The 19,912-nt window shown below is 45.0% G+C and overlaps 2 protein-coding genes across 2 annotated transcripts in view; one reads left to right on the top strand and one right to left on the bottom strand.

Moving 5' to 3' along the window:
- The window catches only part of hif1an (hypoxia inducible factor 1 subunit alpha inhibitor), a 47,580-nt gene extending 40,218 nt beyond the window's left edge, over positions 1-7,362 (bottom strand). The window contains exon 1 of the mRNA XM_067972666.1: positions 7,032-7,362. Within this exon, the coding sequence (XP_067828767.1) occupies positions 7,032-7,163 (132 nt within the window). The 5' untranslated portion in view covers positions 7,164-7,362. The remainder of the gene's footprint in view (positions 1-7,031) is intronic.
- Positions 7,363-7,616: 254 nt separating this feature from the next.
- On the top strand, positions 7,617-19,065 carry ndufb8 (NADH:ubiquinone oxidoreductase subunit B8). Its single transcript, XM_067972665.1, has 5 exons — positions 7,617-7,784; positions 10,481-10,607; positions 12,738-12,837; positions 14,250-14,405; positions 18,845-19,065. Exons 1-5 carry the CDS (start codon positions 7,640-7,642, stop codon positions 18,935-18,937), a joined length of 621 nt encoding a protein of 206 aa, XP_067828766.1. The 5' UTR covers positions 7,617-7,639; the 3' UTR covers positions 18,938-19,065.
- The last annotated feature ends 847 nt before the right edge of the window (positions 19,066-19,912 follow it).

Below are 19,912 nucleotides of genomic sequence, written 5' to 3'. Positions count from 1 at the left end.
TAAGAAAAAAAAAGAAAGGACTTTCATTTATGTCGCAATTTCCGCAACCTCAAGTCGCCCCAAACCTACTCACAGCTAATGAAGTACTTCTGAAGTGTAGTCACTGTTGTAATGCAGGGAAATGTGGCAACCAAATTGCGCACAGCAAAGTCCCACAAACAGCAATGAGACAAATGATCAGATGATCTGTGTTCATGGTGTTGGTTGAGGGATAAATGTTGGCCTGGACACCGGGAGACCTCCCCTGCTCTTCTTCACGCCCACCTTTTACGCCCACCTGAGAGGGCGGACGGAACCTCGGTTCAATGTCTTTTCCAAAAACAGCAGCTCCGACAGTGCACCACTCCCTCAGTACTGCATTGAAGTGTCAACCCAGATTATGTAGCCAAGTCTCTGGAGTGGAACTTGAACCTATGACCTTCTGACTCTCAGCCAAGAGTGCTACCACTGAGCCAAGGCTGACACCATATCACCAACGTTCACGGTCAAGGTCATTGATTTGCCATTTTCCTGGAATACATTCCCTGAAAGACTGATGAAAATTCTAAAACCCCATTTAATAGAAAGTGTTTAACTTACTGTGAATCAATGTATCCAATTCTAAATAGATGGAACTGCCGATCATGATTCCCAAAACGTGGGCAAAATTTCCAGAATCCTTTTGCTTAAAAACGGGGGTAAGTTTATTCAGTCACCGTAAATTAATGGCCCTGTTCTTTATGGGGCCTCAGTTTAACATCATGTTCGAAGGATGGCACCTCTGACAATGCAGCACTCCTTCAGTACTGCTCTGAAGTATCAGCCATATTATATACTCAAGTCTCTGGAGCAAAGTTTGAACCAACAACCTATTGATCCAGAGGAGAGATTGTTACCAATGGGCCATGGTTGAGGGAGATAGGGATTTTGGGGAGGGGGAGTGGGAGAGACCCCCACCATGACAATGTGAAGCAGAATGTTACAACTGGTATCAGCTGTGGTTCAGTATTAGCATTCTCACCTCTGAGTCAGAAGGTTGTTCACGACCCATTCCAGGGACTTGAGCACAAAATCTAGGATGACACTTCAGTGCAGTACTGAGGGAGTGCTGCACTGTCGGAGGTGGCATCTTTCCGATGAGACATTAAACCAAGCCCCCATCTGCCCTCTCAGGTAAACATAAAATATCCCATGGCATTATTTCAAAGAAGAGCAGGGGAGTTCTCCCTGGTGTCCTGGCCAATATTTATCCCTCAACCAACACCACTGAAAACAGATGAACTGGTCATTATCACATTGCTGTTGTGGGACTTTGCTGTGCACAAATTGGCTGCCGCGTTTCCTACATTACAACAGTGACTACACTTCAAAAGTACTTAATTGGCTGTAAAGCGCTTTGGGACGTCCTGAGGTTGTGAAAGACACTATATGAATGCAAGTTCTTTCTTTCCTTTAACTGTAGATCATAGAAATCTAATTGTGAAGCCAGAGTGTAAACTGAATGGTGTCAGGTCAAGAGGCGGTGAGTAAACAGAGACAGCAGTGTGGGGAGGATTAGGAGAGCAAGCGATAAACATGGACTGGCTACTGTCGAAGCTGCATAGTCCCTTTCTGCTATCAGCTCACTGGCAGTGGATAGTAAATCACTTGCTTTCTGATGAGTGGAATTTTCCAGCACTGCTGCCAAAATGGTTGTTTAACACAGGACAATTTTTCCAATGGTGCAACATAAGCACCATTGGAAAATATTGGATCAATCACTTTTAATATTTAGCATTAAATTACAGTACATCAGTAACTGATCACAGTTCTAAAGGAAAGTGACCTTAATCCCTTCCATTTGCTCTGTACCCTATAACCAAGATTAAAGCACAGAGATTGGGGCGGGTGACACCAACGCACTGTGCCTGGGTCATGAGTAAGTTCCTCTGGCACAGAGCTTGCATTTCATCAAGCTGCCTCTCTGCCATCTCGGCCTGATGTCGGCTGTAAATAATTCACTAATGTTACAGTGTGCTCTAATCAATTCCCTGCATTACCGGTGCCAGACATCATTTCTGTTTATAAAACGAACAATACAATTCACGAATTCACTGCGTTCTCTCTCCCAATTCTACTCTACCATTTTTCCCAGTCACTTGGACTTTCCATTTGATCTTTACATTGACGTATCAATTTCTCCAATGACCTTTTTCTCCCTCTAAGTCCCTATATTAAGGGACGGTTAACCTCTCTCACTACGGTTTTCTGGCCCTCTCCAACATTTTCTCCCATTATCCTTGCTACGGAATGTTTCAGTGTGTACCTGCAATGCTCCAGTGTCTCATACCACTGGGCATTCTTCATCCAATCATAGAATCTTACAGCAAAGGAGGGCGGCATTCAGCCCGTCATGCCTATGCCGGCTCTTTGAAAGAGCTGTCCAATTTAGTCCCACACCCCAGCCTTTTGCTGACAACTCTGCAAATTGGTCCTCTTTAAGTACACGTCCAAATGCTTTTTGAAAATTCCTATGGAACCTGATTCCACCACCCTTTCTCGTAGTACGTGCTAGATCTTAATAACCCTCTGTGTGAAAAAAATTCTCCTCAATTCCCCTCTAGTTCTTTTGCCAATTATTTTAAATCTGACCTCTGGTTACCGACCCACTTGCCAGAGGAAAATTTCTCCCTACTTGCTCTATCAAAACCAATCATAATTTTAAATACCTCTATTAAGTCTCCCCTTAACCTGCTCTGCTCTAAGGAGAACAATCCCAGCTTCTCCAACCTCTCCACATAACTGAAGTCCCTCATCCATGGTATCATCCTGGTAAACCTCCTCTGTGCCCTTTCCAAGGCCTTGACATCCTTCCTAAAGTGTGGTGCCCAGAATTGGACACAATACTCCAGCTGAGGCCTAACCAGTAATTTGTAACAGTTTAGCATGACTTCCTTGTTTTTGTATGCAATGCCCCTATTTACAAAGCCAAGTATCCCATACGCTTTCTTAACCGCTTTATCAACTTGCCCGGCCACCTCCAAAGATTTGTGATTGTACACCCCAAGGCCCCTCCGCTCTTTCACCCCCCCTCGAAATAGTACCATTTAGATTATACTGCCTCTCCATGTTGTTTCCCCCAAAATGCATCACTTCACACTTACTTGCATTAAATTGCATCTGCCATGTGTCTGCCCATTTCACCAGTCTATGTCCTCCTGAAGTCTGCTATTATCCTCTTCACTACTTACCATGTTTCCAAGTTTTGTATCATCTGCAAACTTCAAAATTGTATTCACTATACCCGTCCAGGTCATTTATATGTAAGAGAAGCAATGGTCCTAGTACTGACCCCTGGGGGACCCCACTGGATACTTCTCTCCAGTCAGAAAAGCATCCATTCACCACTACTCTCTGCCTCCTATCCCTTAGCCAATTACGTACCCAAGTTACCAACGTCCCTTTAATCCCGTGTGCTCCTATTCTCCGAATAAATATGTGGTACTTTATCAAAATATCGAAAGTCCATATATACAACATCTACAGCATTACTTTCATTAACTCTCTCTGCTACTTCAAAGAACTCAATCAGGTTAGTCAGAAACAATTTGCCTTTAAAAAATCCTTGACAATGGTCTCTAGTAGTTTTCCCACCACTGATGTCAGACTGACTAGCCTGTAGTTACTAGGTTTATCCCTCTCCCCTTTTTGAATAGGAGTGTAACATTTGCAATCCTCCAGTCCTCTGGCACCGTTCCCATGTCCAAGGAGGATTGAAAGATTGTGGTCAGAGCTTCTGCTATCTCCACCCTTGCTTCCCTCAGCAACCCTGGAAGCATTCCATCTGGACTGGGTGACTTGTTAACTTTGAGTGATGCCAACCTATTTAGCACCTCATTGCTATCTAGTTTTATTCTATCCAATATCTATATTCCCCCCTCCTCTACTGTGACATTAACTTCGTCATCATCTTTTGTGAAGACAGATACAAAGTACTCATTCAGTGCCTCAGTGAGATCTGATGTCTCTAAAGGCTATTTGAATTTAGGGGGCTTCACATCAGAACTCAATCCTGCCCTTGCCATGTATACCCTCACATATCAACTTTCTAGCAGAGGCCGTTGGGATAGAAATTCAAAGTGGAAACCCTAGCCGTCAGTGCCCAATTCAGCTTAAGGGTAATGTGGACAATTGCTCTAACATGGCTGAGATCATGGCCTACAGACTGAACCTGGGGCTTGGCTCAGTTACATACAAGGCACTGTCCTTACAGCTGAGCCATAGGGGAAATACATTGTCACCCTTGCATTAAAGATTCTTTGCAATAGGTCAGATGTTCTCTCCCAATCTCATCGTACCATTTATACATGTTAATGCTCAAGTCAATAGTTGCAAGAAGACAGTCTATGTCATGGTTGTCAGCAGAGAGAATCTCTATATTGAGGATAAACTGGCATATTAAACCTGATCTCTTAAAGCCTCACTGTATGGTATGATTCTTCCTCCGGTATATATAATCTGACCATTTGTTTTCATTCTTGCTGTGGCACATTTGTGTGCACATGAGCTTGCCCCTTAAGCTGCCCCTTGGTACTTCCCAATAACACTGCCCTTTGCTGCGCATTACATTATTTGCTGTCTCTCTCCCCATTCCATGATTTGAGCAGATCAAAGCTGACATTCCAAAACAGTACTGAGGGAGCACCACATTGTAGTAGGTGTGATTTTTTTGGATGAGACATTAAACCGAGGCTCCAAATGCCTGTTCTGGTGGTTCAGATGAACATTGATGATACAAGGGAACCATTTGAAGAGCAGAGAGGATTCTCTCTCAATTATTATCACCAAAAATAGATTAACTGGCAATTGCTGTTTGTGGGATCCAACTGTGTGCAAAATGGCTGCCACATTTGTCTATCTAACACACTGTATTTCAAATTCACTGTAAGTGAATCACTTGGAACTGTTTCAGATAGACTTGATAGGGCATACTGTAAATTGAACTCTTCTTTTTTGAAAGAACTTGCATTTATATAGCGCCTTTCATGACCGCAGGACGTCCCAAAATGCTTTACAGCCAATTAAGTACTTTCTGAAGTATAGTCATTGTTGCAATGTAGGAAATGCTGCAGCCAATTTGCGCCCAGCAAGGTCTCGCTAACATCAGTGATAATCTAATTTAGTGATGTTGGTTGAGGGATAAATATTGGCCAGGACACCAGTGAGAACTCCCCTGCTCGTCTTCGAAACAGTGCCCTGGGATCTTTTACGTCCACCTGAGGGGGCAGATGGGGTCACGGTTTAACATCCCAACCAAAGGACAGCACCTCAGACAGTGCGGCACTCCCCCAGTACTGCACTTAAGTGTGAGCTTAGATTTTGTGCTCAAGTGTCTGGAATGGGGCTTGAACTCAAACCAGAGTGCTACTACTGAGCCATGGCTGACACCTGGTGATGACACTTGGAACGGACTCTGGCGAGGGTAGATTTGGCAAAAATCCTGCAGCCGTTTAACATTTGACTGTTGTGGTGGAAAGATTGTCGAGCAAAATGGCTTTTAAGCTTTGAAATTACCGTTGGTGATACTAGTGGGTACGCGCTGAATATGTTCGCATGACATTCCTCATATCTATTTTAATGCCCTCAGCTCGATAAGTGCTTATTTTGCTACATCTGGTCTTGTTGCTTCAGATGTTCATTGTACACAGTATGCACCACATTGTACTGAAGTTCCCAATAGTACACACTGTGCTTTCGGTCCCTCTCTGGTACACGCCGTGCTGAGTGTCCCTCTGGTACAGGCCGTGCTGAGTGTCTCTCTGGTACATACTGTGCTCTATTTCCCTCTGGTACACATTCTGCTCTATTTCCCTCTGGTACACACTGTGCTCTATTTCTCTCTGGTACATACTGTGCTCTATTTCTCTCTGGTACATACTGTGCTCTATTTCTCTCTGGTACATACTGTGCTCTATTTCCCTCTAGTACACACTGCTGTATTTTTCTCTGGTACACACTGCTGTATTTCTCTCTGGTACACACTGCTGTATTTCTCTCTGGTACACACTGCTGTATTTCCCTCTGGTACACACTGTGCTGTATTTCCCTCTGGTACACACTGTGCTGTATTTCCCTCTGGTACACACTGTGCTGTATTTCCCTCTGGTACACACTGTGCTGTATTTCCCTCTGGTACACACTGTGCTGTATTTCCCTCTGGTACACACTGTGCTGTATTTCCCTCTGGTACACACTGTGCTGTATTTCCCTCTGGTACACACTGTGCTGTATTTCCCTCTGGTACACACTGTGCTGTATTTCCCTCTGGTACACACTGTGCTGTATTTCCCTCTGGTACACACTGTGCTCTATTTCCCTCTGGTACACACTGTGCTCTATTTCCCTCTGGTACACACTGTGCTCTATTTCCCTCTGGTACACACTGTGCTGTATTTCCCTCTGGTACACACTGTGCTGTATTTCTCTCTGGTACACACTGTGCTGTATTTCCCTCGGGTACACACTGTGCTGTATTTCTCTCGGGTACACACTGTGCTGTATTTCTCTCGGGTACACACTGTGCTGTATTTCCCTCTGGTACACACTGTGCTCTATTTCCCTCTGGTACACACTGTGCTCTATTTCCCTCTGGTACACACTGTGCTCTATTTCCCTCGGGTACACACTGTGCTCTATTTCCCTCGGGTACACACTGCTGTATTTCCCTCGGGTACACACTGTGCTCTATTTCCCTCTAGTACACACCGTGCTGTATTTCCCTCTGGTACACACTGTGCTGTATTTCCCTCTGGTACACACTGTGCTCTATTTCCCTCTGGTACACACTGTGCTCTATTTCCCTCTGGTACACACTGTGCTCTATTTCCCTCTAGTACACACCGTGCTGTATTTCCCTCTGGTACACACTGTGCTCTATTTCCCTCTGGTACACACTGTGCTCTATTTCCCTCTGGTACACACTGTGCTGTGGATGCCCGTGTTGGACAGATTGTGCTCCCTCTTCCCCACACACTCACACGCGACCCCTCACCCTATCCTCTGCCCCGCTTTACCTCATTGTCTATCAGCGCCTCGACCCGCGGATCGCTGTGGGACATCCTGGGGATGGCTTTTGTCGGGAAGGAGTATTTCCTCAGCTGGACCTCGCTCCATTCCCGGCTCTCATCTCCACTCCGCTTCGCCATGGCCTCCTCGCTGCCGCTTCCCTGGAGTCCGGCTCCGTCAAGAAGCTAGACACACACACACACACATATACAAAAAAAAAACCCGGAGCAGGAAGCCGCCCTCACTTCTCAGCGAGAAACAGCAACGGCCGGACAGCGAGCGAGCGAGCCGAGCGGAGCGGAGCGGTGCGCACTGCGCAGCCCGGTGTCAGGGCGCAGCGCCCTCGCAAACTCTCAATGCACCGCCCCCGTCAGGCCGGAGGAATCCATCGCCTCCCGGCACCAGCAGCTGCCGGAGCGCAGCAACCTGACCACACACCGCCATCTGGCGGTCGGGAGGAACTCAGCTACAAACGGGTGACTTCAGGGACAAATCACGTGCTCATCTCCGATCCGCTCGACACGGCACCGGCATCGATGTCTAATACGCATGCGTAGTGCTATCTGCAAACCCCCCCCCCCCCCCCCCCGACTCTGCTGGTGGCGCATGCGCGGCGATGGCTTTCCTCCCAGCGCTGCCTTCTTCGCGCCTGCGCAGCAGGGGAGGAGAGATGGCGCTGAGCGGCTGCTGGTTTCGGTTCCTTACCAGGGGCATAAGGAAGACCCTGCCGCCGGCGGGGGGCTCGGCCTGTGCCAGGGCTGGTGAGTACTCGAGACATAAGGGCCGGCGGCTGATTTGTAACGTGGGAGTCGATGAGAGGGCGGTAACCTTGGAGATGGGATTGTGGGGTTAGGGGTCAGGCCAGGCCAGGCCAGGCCAGGGTCCAGCATCAGCCTCGGACACTGCACTGTCTGGGTTATAAACATGGGGCAAGAGACCAGAGTTATTATCAGTAAGAGTGAGAGATTGCAAACCAAGCTACAGCTAGACCTGGAATCTCAATGTTAAGTGTCAACTGGGCTGACTGGTAGTACTCCTACCTCGGAGCTAGAAGGTCATGGGTTCAATCCCCAGGCCAGACACTTGAGCACATAATCCAGGATAATACTTAAGTGCAGTAGTTGCTGGAGGTGTCGTCTTTTAGATGAGATGTTAAACTGTAGTTTACGGAGGGTGGAGGTGATAAGCTGGCCAGAAGAGCATTGGTATAGTTGACTCTTGAGGTGACAGAGGCATGGATGAGGTTTTCAGCAGCAGGTGGACTGAGGTAGTGTGCAGGTGGGCTTTGTTACTTAGGTGGAAGTAGGGTTCTTTTGTGATGGAGGGAGTTTGGGGTAGGAAGCTAAGCTAAGCTCAGGGTTGAATAAGATGCTGAGGTTGTGAACAGTCTGAGAGTGTCTGGGGAGGAGAATAGAAGCTAGTGTCAAGGCTACAGGGTTGTCATGGGGGCCTAAGACACTGACTTTTGGCTTTCCACTATTTAACTGGAGGGCATTGCGGCTCATCCAAGTTGGATGCCATACAAATAGGAAAGGGAGGTTGGAGATAGGTCGGTAGTTTGCAAGCTTATAGGGATAAGGGTGTGTTTTTGCGGAAGGTGGTGATGACTGTGGTTTTGAAAGAGAGAGGTACAGTACCTGAGAAGAAGGAACCATTTAAAATGTCAGTTAGCATGGGACCAGGATGGGAAGTTGGGTGATCAGCAATTTAGTGGGAATGGGAGTAGGAAGAGGTGAGTTGAGCTGAAAGAGAGCATGAAGGAAGATGAGAAAGTAGAATTGGTTTAGGGCTAAGACAGGAGGTAGCCTGGGGGAGGTTTGGCTTGGTAGGTAAAGGAAAGGGGGGAGCAGATGGTCTCAAAACCGTGACTAAGAAGTCCATGAGCTCCATGCACTTATTGGAGGTGAGAGTGTAGGGGACAGGGGAGAAGGGTTTAAGGAGACAGTTGATCTTGGAGAAAAGAAGCTGGAGTCTTTGCTCTCTAGGATGAAGCTGGGGTGGTGGGCTGTTTTGTGGAGAGCAAGATTTTTGTTTTATTCGTTCATGGGATGTGGCCGGCACTGGCAAGGCCAGCATGTATTGCCCATCCCTAATTGCCCTCGAGATGGTGGTGGTGAGCCGCCTTATTGAACCGCTGCAGTCCGTGTGGTGAAGGTTCTCCCGCAGTGCTGTTAGGTAGGGAGTTCCAGGATTTTGACCCAGGGACGATGAAGGAACGACAATATATTTCCAAATCGGGATGGTGTGTGACTTGGAGGGGAATGTGCAGGTGGTGTTGTTCCCACGTGCCTGCTGCCCTTGTCCTTCCAGGTGGTAGAGGTCGCGGGTTTGGGAGGTGCTGTCGAAGAAGCCTTGGCGAGTTGCTGCAGTGCATCCTGTAAATGGTACGCACTGCAGCCATGGTGTGCCGGTGGTGAAGGGAGTGAATGTTTAGGGTGGTGGATGGGGTACCAATCAAGCGGGCTGCTTTGTCCTGGATGGTGTTGAGCTTCTTGAGTGTTATTGCAGCTGCACTCATCCAGGCAAGTGGAGAGTATTCCATCACACTCCTGACTTGTGCTTTGTAGATGGTGGAAAGGCTTTGGGGAGTCAGGAGGTGAGTCACTCGCTGCAGAATACCCAGCCTCTGACCTGCTCTCGTAGCCACAGTATTTATATGGCTGGTCCAGTTAAGTTTCTGGTCAATGGTGACCCCCAGGATGTTGATGGTGGAGGAATCGTACCTTTCAGCCAATGTCCCAGACTCTTCTATCACCATCCCTGGCAGTGTATACCATCCACAGGATGCACTGCAGCAACTCGCCAAGGCTTCTTCGACAGCACCTCCCAAACCTGCGACCTCTACCACTTAGAAGGACGAGCAGCAGGCACATGGGAACAACACCACCTGCACGTTCCCCTCCAAGTCACATACCATCCCGACTTGGAAATATATTGCCGTTCCTTCATTGTCGCTGGGTCAAAATCCTGGAACTCTCTACCTAACAGCACTGTGGGAGAACCTTCACCACACGGACTGCAGCGATTTAAGAAGGCGGCTCACCACCACCTTCTCAAGGGCAATTAGGGATGGGCAATAAATGCTGGTCTCGCCAGTGACGCCCACATCCCATGAACAAATAAAAAAAAAAAGTAACTATATAGAGATAGAGATATCGATAGATATAGGTAGAGATAGATCCAACCTCAGGTGTTGTGTCTGGAGAAAGTGCCAGAGAGAGGAAAGGGAGGGGGAGAAAAAAAGGCACTGAATATGTCACCAAAGCAAATTCCCTGAAATCTCCCAGTGGCTGGTTACAAAGCAATGTGATATAGCCTGGATGCAGGTCTTCTGCTTCCCAGACAGGAGTGGGGGAACCTTTCCTTTTATTTAAAAAAGATGGTGGAACATTAACTTCTCTTTTAAAGGAACAATAAATGAATGACTCAGCTGTTTTGTTAATGATTTGCTTCACAGCCTCCGGCCTTTCTAAGGACATGCTGCCGGGTCCATATCCTAGAACACCAGAGGAAAGAGCAATAGCAGCAAAGAAGTACAATATGAGAGTGGAAGATTATGAGCCGTATGCTGATGATGGAATGGGGTGAATTTATTTCTGCAAAATGGGTTTTATTATACTGGACGAGAGAAATTAGGGCTGTAACAAAATTTCAAAGTGTTGGTAGGAGAACAAAGTCTAATGGAAATTTACTTCAGCAAAGTTTGGTTTCTGGCTTTAATTGTGTTGGCGAGCAATGTACTGCTTCATTGGTTCTCCCAAAACAATTTCATTTTTGAGTAGTGTTTAAATAGAGTTCAATTATTCATTCAAATATAACTAATCTTTTTCAAGTATTTGAATATGACAGTTTCAGTAAGCAGGAGACTCTTTTAAAAGTTGAGTTAGTTGTTGATTTTATAGAAGGAGAAACTGGGTTGCCCCAGTGTCATTGACCCAAACTAAAGAAAAACAAAACAAGTGCCCCCTTTTTTAAGGGGCTCAAACAACAAACACCCAAACCCTACAAAGGAGAAAGGAAACTTATCAAACTAAACAACAATATTGTTGTCCCTATCCACTATACACCCCAGTCCCTGCGGTGCCCACCAGTCGCAGAAGGCCTCAAGCATACTGGCAGCCACTGCTTGCTCCTTCTCTATGGCGACCTGGGCGCAGAGAAAGCCGCGCAAGAGGCAGGCAGCCAGAGCGACCACCCCCAGGGGCCGCATCTAACCTAGAACTGTGGATGGTCGCCTCGGCTGGGCCCAGGAGCAGTCTCACGAGGGGGTCGTCCGACTTGCCCACCCCTTTCCTCACCCGGGGACCAAAGATCATGAGCGTGAGACTGAAGTGCAACCAGAAGTTGAGGAGCAGGCCCTTCAAATAATGGAACAGGGGCTTGAGTTAGTTGTTAATGTCACTTAGGAGAAAAATATTCTGTATCCCATCCCAAATTTCAATACCTCCCGCAAAAAATCGCTTCATAGATTTTATGTGAATCTGGAATGCACTGCCTGAGGGGGTGGTGGAGGCAGATTCAATCATGGTCTTCAAAAGGGAACTGGATAATACTTGAAAGGAAAAAATTTGCAGGGCTAAGGGAAAAGGGCGAGGGAATGGGACTAGCTGGATTGCTCTTGCATAGAGCCGGCATGGACGTGATGGGCTGATGGCCTCCTTCCGTCTTGTAACTTTCTATAATGTTATGAATGGTTCTTACGATGGCTGAGTTAGTAGTTCACTACCTAATGTGGAACTGATCCATACTGATCAGGAGAGCCCCAGGTTTAATTCACAGTCATTGCTGAGTCAGCTGATCTCAAACAGGGCAGCAATAGGTGTATTATATCCTGGGCTAGAGTAGGAAAACAGCTAAGGTTCCCATTCCTAATGACTATCTGAAAAGCGTGGTTTGTGAGGATAGGATTGGGCTGTTCTGCAGTGCTCTTCACAGTTGAATAACCTCTTAATTTATGGAGGCCTAATTGAGAGAAGCATATACTGGGAGACTGGGGGAACATACAGAAGAGAGTTGAAAGAGGGTTGGAAACAAACTGATGCAGCAATAATGAGAGAAGTGTGTGTGAGGGGGAGAGAGAGAATGGACAAAGTGGAAGACAAACAGAACAGCAGTGGAAGGTGGAAAAAGTTAATCGAGGTTGGAAGCGATACAAAAAGATAGTCACTGCAAGAGAGGGATACTTTCTTTGAAATATTTTGTTTGTTAGCAATGCCAGAAGAGATCAACTAGTCCTTTTGAAACCAAATCAATTGTGTACAGTATTTCCTGTTCTGCTGATTTGCAGACTATAGATGCCGGGTGCCCATGGAATATAATGTTTATTGAACTGAATAACACTGGGCCTGTCCACCTGATAAATATCACATCTAATGGGAGTTTGACGTGATTTCCTTTTTGTTTATATCAGAGGTATAAGTAGAAAATGTTGTTGTGATAAAGAGAATAGAAAATTAGCAGACTTTCCAACTCAATAGTAGAGGTTAAAATGACTGAAGATGTAATTTCACTGGACATGAGTAATTATTATACTGTGTGCTGGACAATGCATCTGTATTATGATGTGTTTTCTTTAACACAGACCAGTATTAATTTCTTACCTTGTCTGTCTTCTGTCTTAGTGAGTTCTGGAGAGTGTAAGAACCCAAGTAGCTATTGTTGCTCCTGACCAAGGTCTTTAGAGTAAAGCTGAAAGTTTATTTTTCTCTTAACAGATTTGGTGATTATCCGAAACTACCAAACCGGTCGCAACAAGAGCGAGATCCGTGGTATACCTGGGACGAGCCTGATCTGCGAAGGAACTGGGGTGAGCCGGTAAGTAGCAATTCTGACCAGTTGACTCCAAGTTTATTATTCCTCCAAATTTATTGTCCCTGGCTGAAGTATTGAAAACTTCTGAAGACCACTCCTGGCTTTAACTCATTTTCCAATTTAAAAAAATGGTAAAAAGCAAAAGGTTTCTTCTTCTGTCCAATTTCATAGGCTATTCGACCACAGGTGCTTCATAGTCAAACCTGATCCTGATTCAGTGTGGATATGTGCACTTTCAAGTAGGGTCCCATCAGGAGTGTGGGAACCTGGTTGCTATTTTTTTTCCCTTAACTTGGAGCACTAAGGTAATTGTAATGTTGTGTTGTGATTGTTCTAGTTGAGATCAGTTAAGTAGGCAAAAACTGGGAATCAAATGGGGGATCTTCCTGGTCATGTTGCTCAGTACCAGACCAGATGCGTTTATGCACTGAGCCATTGGAGGAGCCAAAAAGCTTCTGTTTTTTAATGACTAAACATTCTGAGCAAGTTGTTAATGATTAAAAAGAAAGGAGAGACAGAACTTGCATTTATGAAGCAGCTTTGTGTCCTCAGGATGACGCAAAGTGCTTCACAGCCAATCATTTGGAGGTGTAGTCACTGTTGTTATGTAGATAAATATGGCAGCCAATTTGTGCACACTAAGGTTCCACTAACAGCAATGAGGTTTGGTGGTGTTGGTTGAGGGATAAATGTTGACCAGGACATCAGGGGAAAACTCCTCAGTTCTTCTTTGAATAAGTCCCATGGGATCTTTTACATCCACCTGAACAAGCAGGCAGGATCTCAGTTTAACATCTCATCCGAAAGACAGAACCTTTGTCAATGCAGCATTCCCTCACTACTGCACTGGCGTCGACCTAGATTATGCGCTCAAGTCCTTAGAGCGGGGCTTGAACCTACAACCTTTCGAAAGTCCTACCATGAGACAAGCAAATGGCAAAGAATTTTGTGTTGTCTGCAGTTTATATGTTGGGTGTCAGCTTTATTCAGTTGGTGGCATTTTGTGTCTCGGTCAGAAGGTGGTGGTTTGAAGCCCCACACTTGATCTGTGCCAACAATGCAGTGTAGTACTGAGGAAATGCTGCACTGTTTGAGGACCCATCTGCTTTTTTGGGACATTAAAGATCATATCACATTAAAATAAGAGAAACAGGAAGTTTTTCCAGTTTCCCAACCAACGTTCCCCTCTCAACTAATACCATCAAGAAAGCAGAATAGCTGCTCGTTCATCTAATTGATGTTAGCATAAAATGGCTTCAATGTTTTGCCGACATAACAAATTACTTTGTAGAGTGCAATGATGTTATGTGAAGTACTTTGATGATTTGATATGGTGCTATATAAATGCAAGGTTTTTTTGTGTATTCTGTTTTAAACCTCACTTAACATTTTAAAAAAAACATTCTTTTGTCCAGATGCACTGGGATTTCGACATGTACATTCGGAATCGTGTGGACACCTCTCCAAGTCCCGTGGAATGGATTCGTATGGTTAAATACTTGGGTGGCTTTATAGGCTTTATGCTGTTCATGTTCTGCCTTGGGGAATTATTTCCTTCATATCAGCCTGTGGTAAGTTTTAATTATAAGTTTACGCCTAGTTAATCTCTCATTTATGGCCTAATTTTATCTTATTGATATCACTATGTTCAGTGTTCCTCCGAACTTCCTTCTCCTGTTCTTTCAAAGCTGCAAATACAGCACTCTATTGTTATCCTTTTCATTACATTCGTGCTATGTTAAAATTAACACACCTCACAGTCTTGAGCTATCACACCATTCTTTCCCAGGACCTTCAAGCTCTTAACTCTTTCAATCTTTCCTTCCTCCCACAACCTTCAGGCTTTTGAAACCCAAATTTGGTGTTATCTATTACTACATCTTGACTTACCTTGTTTACCGCTCTCAAACCTTGGTGGTGTCCTGTACATTTGGTCCCAGCTCTTCGCGTAGGTTTCTCAAAACGTTTGTTCACGTGAGGCCTGGGGCCCTATTCTCCGTTCATGCTCAATCTTTGACAGACTCTTCCTCGCATTTTTGTTCTGTCTCACTATCACTTTCTCCTCTGTACTCCTTTGATCCAAATTCTTCACGTTTATCTCAATATAAAGGGTTGGCCATTTTGGACCAAGATAAGGAGGAATTTCTTCACTGAGGGTTGTGAATCTTTGGAATTCTCTACCACAGAGGGCTGTGGATACTCAGTCGTTGAGTATATTCAAGACTGAGATCGATAGATTTTTGGACCTAAGGGAACCAAGGGATATGGGGATCAAGCGGGAAAGTGGAATTGAGCTCGAAGATCGGCCATGATCTTATTGAATGGCGGAGCATGCTTGAGGGGCCGCATGGCCCGTTCCTGCTCCTAGTTCTTATGTTCTTATGTTGTGGGGATTTTTTTATTTCAAATTCAGCTCAGTTGTGCACGTGCAATTGACTCTGACCTTTGTGCTGCACGCTCCCCTTCAAAAATAAAATCCACCGTGCGTGCACATGCAGATACCCACACAGACACAGAACTTTATATTCTGAGGTGAACCGTACTATTTAAAACCATTTACAAAGTAGACCACCAACAGGCAGCAATAATGAAAACAGCAACAAAACATGAGTACCACCACAGCAAGTCAGTTAACATATGTAATTATTTCTAAGTAAGTTGCTCACTGTGGATGGAATGGGAGGAATTGGTATTATTGGAATCTGAGGGTGATCTGGCAGATTTACATTGGGATTGCTGCCTGTTGAGCGAGACCCCTGCTTCAGGAACTAGCAGTACAGATACTCCCCCTTCCCGACCCCAATATAAAAGGTCCTTCACTTTTTCTTTTTCTCCCTCACTTCAAAATTCATGCGCTGGTATGATTTCAGGGGGAACCTCACGTGAGCTTGGGCAGTGTGTGTCGAAAGGCCATCTAACCAGGAAAAATATCACAGCCGAGTACAATTTTATCCTTACCCGGTGTTCACACATTCACACTTCTCAGTAAAGACCATTACATAGTTATAAGAACCCTGACTCTTTTTTCAATTCCACCTTTGTAGCCCAGCGGCGCTATGGCTAATTGTAAGGTTTCAACTACTACCCCTACTTATCAAGTGTCAGGTTACTTTTAATCATAGAGAGACATGGTTAACCACACCTCCATTGTCCAGCTCAGTAGGACATAAGAACTAGGAGTAGGAGTAGGCCACATTGCCCCTAGAGCCGTCATTCGATACGATCATGGCTGATCTTTGACCGTAACTCCTTTCCCGCCCAATCCCCATATCCCTTGATTTCCCTAGAGTCCAAAATCTGTCTATCTCAGCCTTGAATATATTCAATGACTCAGCATTCACAGCACTCGGGGGTAGAGAATTCCAAAGATTCACAACCCTCCTGAATGGAAAAATTCCTCATCTCAGTCATAAATGGCTGACCCCTTATCCCGTGACTATACCCCCTAGTTCTAGACTCTCCAGCTGGGGAAACAACCTCTCAGCATCTACCCTGTCAAGCCCCCTCTGAATCTTGTATGTTTCAATGAGATCACCTCATTCTTCTAAACCCCAGAGAGTATAGGCCCGTTCTACTTAATCACTTCTCATAGGACAATCCTCTCATCCCAGGAGTTAATCTAGTGAACCTTTATTGCACTGCCTCTAAGTTAAGGAGACCAAAACTTTACGCAGTACTCCAGGTGAGGTCTCGCCAAAACCCTGTACAATTGTAGTAAAACGTCCTTACTCTTGTACTCCAACCTTGGACTCTTAGACTACCCTTGCATGGTTCTACACTTACCTATTCAATCGTAGCTAGAGCATAGAGCATCTCCAGCAATAGCTTCCCCACCCCTTTACCATCATCTCTGGAGTCTTCAAGGATCTATCTATGGCCCCCTTATCTTTCTCAGCTACTTGCTGCCTCTTGGCGATATAATATGAAGATGTGGGGTCAGATTCCACACGTGCGCTGAGGATACTCAACTGTACCTCTCCACCAGCTCTCTCTACCCATCCACTTCCTCTGTGTTGTCAGACATCCAGTCCTGGATGAGCCACTATTTCCACCAGTCGAACATTGGGAAGACTGAAACTATCGTCTGGCCCCCATCACAAACTCCGTATAAAACATTGGTTAGGCCACAGCTTGAGCACTGCATACAGTTCAGTCACCACATTGCAGGAAAGATATGATTGCACTAGAAAGGGTACAGAGGAGATTTAGGAGGATGTTGCCAGGGCTGGAGAATTTTAGCTATGAGAAAAGATTGGATAGGCTGGGGTTGTTTTCTTTGGAACAAAGGAGGCTGAGGGGAGATTTAATTGAGGTGTATACAGTTATGAGGGGACTCGATAGAGTGGATAGGGAGGACCTATTTCCCTTAGCAGAGGGGTCAGTGACCAGGGGGCATAGATTTAAAGTAATTGGTAGAAGGATTAGAGGGGAGCTGAGGAGAATTTATTTCACCCAGAGGGTGGCGGGGGTCTGGAACTCACTTCCTGAAAGGGTGGTAGAGGCAGAAACCCTCAACTCATTTAAAAAGTGTTTGGATGAGCACTTGGTCCGTAGCCCTGTAGGATACGGCACTTCAAGTTCTGGAAAGTGGGATGAAGCTGGATGGCTGTTTTTTGGCTGGCACGGACACGATGGGCCAAATGGGTCCTTCTGTGCTGTAACTTTCTATGATTCTATACCCTCACCACCGATTCTATTCCCCATCCCGGTCACTGTCTCAGGTTGAACAAGACTTTGCAACCTTGGCATCTTATTCGACCCCGAGCTGATCTTCCGCCCCTATATCCTCTCCATCACAATGACTTCCACCTCCATAACATCGCCTGCCTTAGCCCATCTGCTGCTGAAACTCTCCTCCATGCCTTTGTCATCTCCAGACTCGACCATTATCTCCAATGCTCTCCTGTCCGGCATCCCATTCTCTACCCTACGTAAATTTCTGCTCATCCAACACTCTGCTGCACATCTTGCATCAAGTCCCACTCACCAATCACCCCTGTTCTTAGTGACCTACATTGGCTCCAGTTCCCTAGTACATCCAATTTAAAATTCTCATCCTTGTGTTTAAATTACTTTGTGGCCTTGTCGCGCTCTATCTCTTTAATCACCTCCAGCCCTACAACCCTCCTAGAACTCTGTACTCCTCCAACTCGGACCTCTTACACATCCCCACATCTATCGTACCACCATTGGCGGCCTTGCCATTAGCCGTCTAGGCCCTATGCTCTAGAATTCCTTCCCTAAACCTCTCCTCCTTTTAAGATCCTCCTTAAAACCCACATCTTTGACCAAGCTTTTAGTCACCCCTCCTAATATCTCCTCCTCTGGCTCGACATCCATTCTTTGTCTTATTACGTTTCAGTGAAGTGCCTTGGGATGTTTTCTACATTAAAGGCACTATATAAATGCAAGTTGTTGTTGTTGTACAGGAACATTCCCTTGTCTATAATTGAAATCATATTATTTGTGCGTACATGAAATTCGCTTGACCATTAAAAACTCTGATTAGAAGTGGCATTTGATTTGGCTGGAAATGCAGAACTTAGCTTTGTTGTTTGCTTGTTATATCCTTGGTGTAAGATATTATGATGTAATATTTAGCCAATACCTTCATGCATTTATCCATTGGAGCAGCTGAGCCATAAGGACAAGGAGGGTCAACGGTTCAATTCCTGATCTATGCTGAGTTAGCTGATCTTAGTCAGAGCAGGAGTAGGGGTGCTACATTTAGCTTCATTGTCCATGGACTAAGGAAGAGGAACATTGTCCAGGGTCCCTGCTGGAAGTATATCTGTGTGGATGTTGGGTGAAGACAGGATTGGGGTGCATAACACCCCTTAAGATTCAATAGTCTACTGACATTCATTGTCAAGGCTCGTACATGAATAGTTGCAGGTTGGGGAGGTACCAGAGGATAAATATCTTCAGGAAGAGAGAGGAGAAAAACTAAATGATAGGGGGAGTGGCTAAGTTGACTTGACTGATATTTTGACTTCAATTCTCTTTACAGGCTCCTAAACAGTATCCCTACAATAACCTCTACCTGGAGAATGGAGGCGAACTTGACAAGGAGCCGCCAGAAGTGATACATTATGAAATATGACCAGCTTTCCTTGGCTGATTGTAGGGTTCAGATCATTTTGGAAATGGCCTCTTATTCTGTACAGTGAATAATGTAATAAATAACTGTATTAATAAAGTGACTGCCACCATATTTATGGAAAATAAAAACTTACCAATTTTTTGGAGGGTTACCGGAACAGATATGGTGAAGCAGTGAGATAGGAAAATACTAAAGAATCTAGTGTACGACCCAGGGTTTTATGCCTCCGTTCCCTTTGAAGTTCAAGCTATCATAAAAGAAGGTACCTTCAAAATTAATTAAAACTGTCAATCAAAATATATTTTCAAGACATAGTAGTGGCAGATGGCTGCATTCAATGTTTGAGTCATGACCTATTATCCATGTTACTCTGGAAATGTTGGTATTGGCACAATGTCACCAAGATCTCCATATAAAACACCACCTTAATCTGACTTATTACCAGATCTAACTGTTTGCCCTGATTTCTCACAGGCAGCATACTGTTGTCCTCAGCTGCTAGTCTCAAGTGAATCTTGGATAGGTTTTTAGTCAAAAAGACATTTGTGCCAATGAAAAACCATTATTTGTGGAAAAAAATTGCTACAATTCTTCACGAACATTTCCATTCACTCCATAACTACGAAACTACTTCAACTATTAACAACCACCACAAAACCTAGCAACCACCACAAAACCAACCAACCAACCAATCAAATTGCTCAAACTTTTTTCCAACCCCTTTCAATGGTTCCAATCTTGATTCCTCACCTAGTCCATTAAATGCCTTTAATATAGTTTTATAGCATGAATACATTTTTAAAAATGTGGGGAAAAACATTAAATTGCTGGTGTCCTTTGTTTCTTTTTATTAATAATACATTTCAGCCCATCAGTGGTTTTTGCTGTAAGGTCAAGAATGTGATATTAACTCTTATTTTCACAATGCTGCAAACAGTAGCAATGTTTTCACTACCTGCTCGCCTGCTACTAAAC

Source organism: Heptranchias perlo, chromosome 36, assembly GCF_035084215.1.
Source record: "Heptranchias perlo isolate sHepPer1 chromosome 36, sHepPer1.hap1, whole genome shotgun sequence".
In the NCBI taxonomy this organism is placed as follows: Eukaryota; Metazoa; Chordata; class Chondrichthyes; order Hexanchiformes; family Hexanchidae; genus Heptranchias; species Heptranchias perlo.
This window is presented reverse-complemented; position numbering and strand designations above follow the sequence as displayed.

What these genes read in the sequence shown, in the direction of transcription:
- ndufb8 (XM_067972665.1), top strand. Translation starts at nt 7,640, where the DNA reads ATGGCTTTCCTCCCAGCGCTGCCTTCTTCGCGCCTGCGCAGCAGGGGA. An exon ending in CTCGGCCTGTGCCAGGGCTG is followed by an intron (nt 7,785 to 10,480) that starts GTGAGTACTCGA and finishes TTTGCTTCACAG; the next exon opens with CCTCCGGCCTTTCTAAGGAC. An exon ending in TTCCTTCATATCAGCCTGTG is followed by an intron (nt 14,406 to 18,844) that starts GTAAGTTTTAAT and finishes TTCTCTTTACAG; the next exon opens with GCTCCTAAACAGTATCCCTA.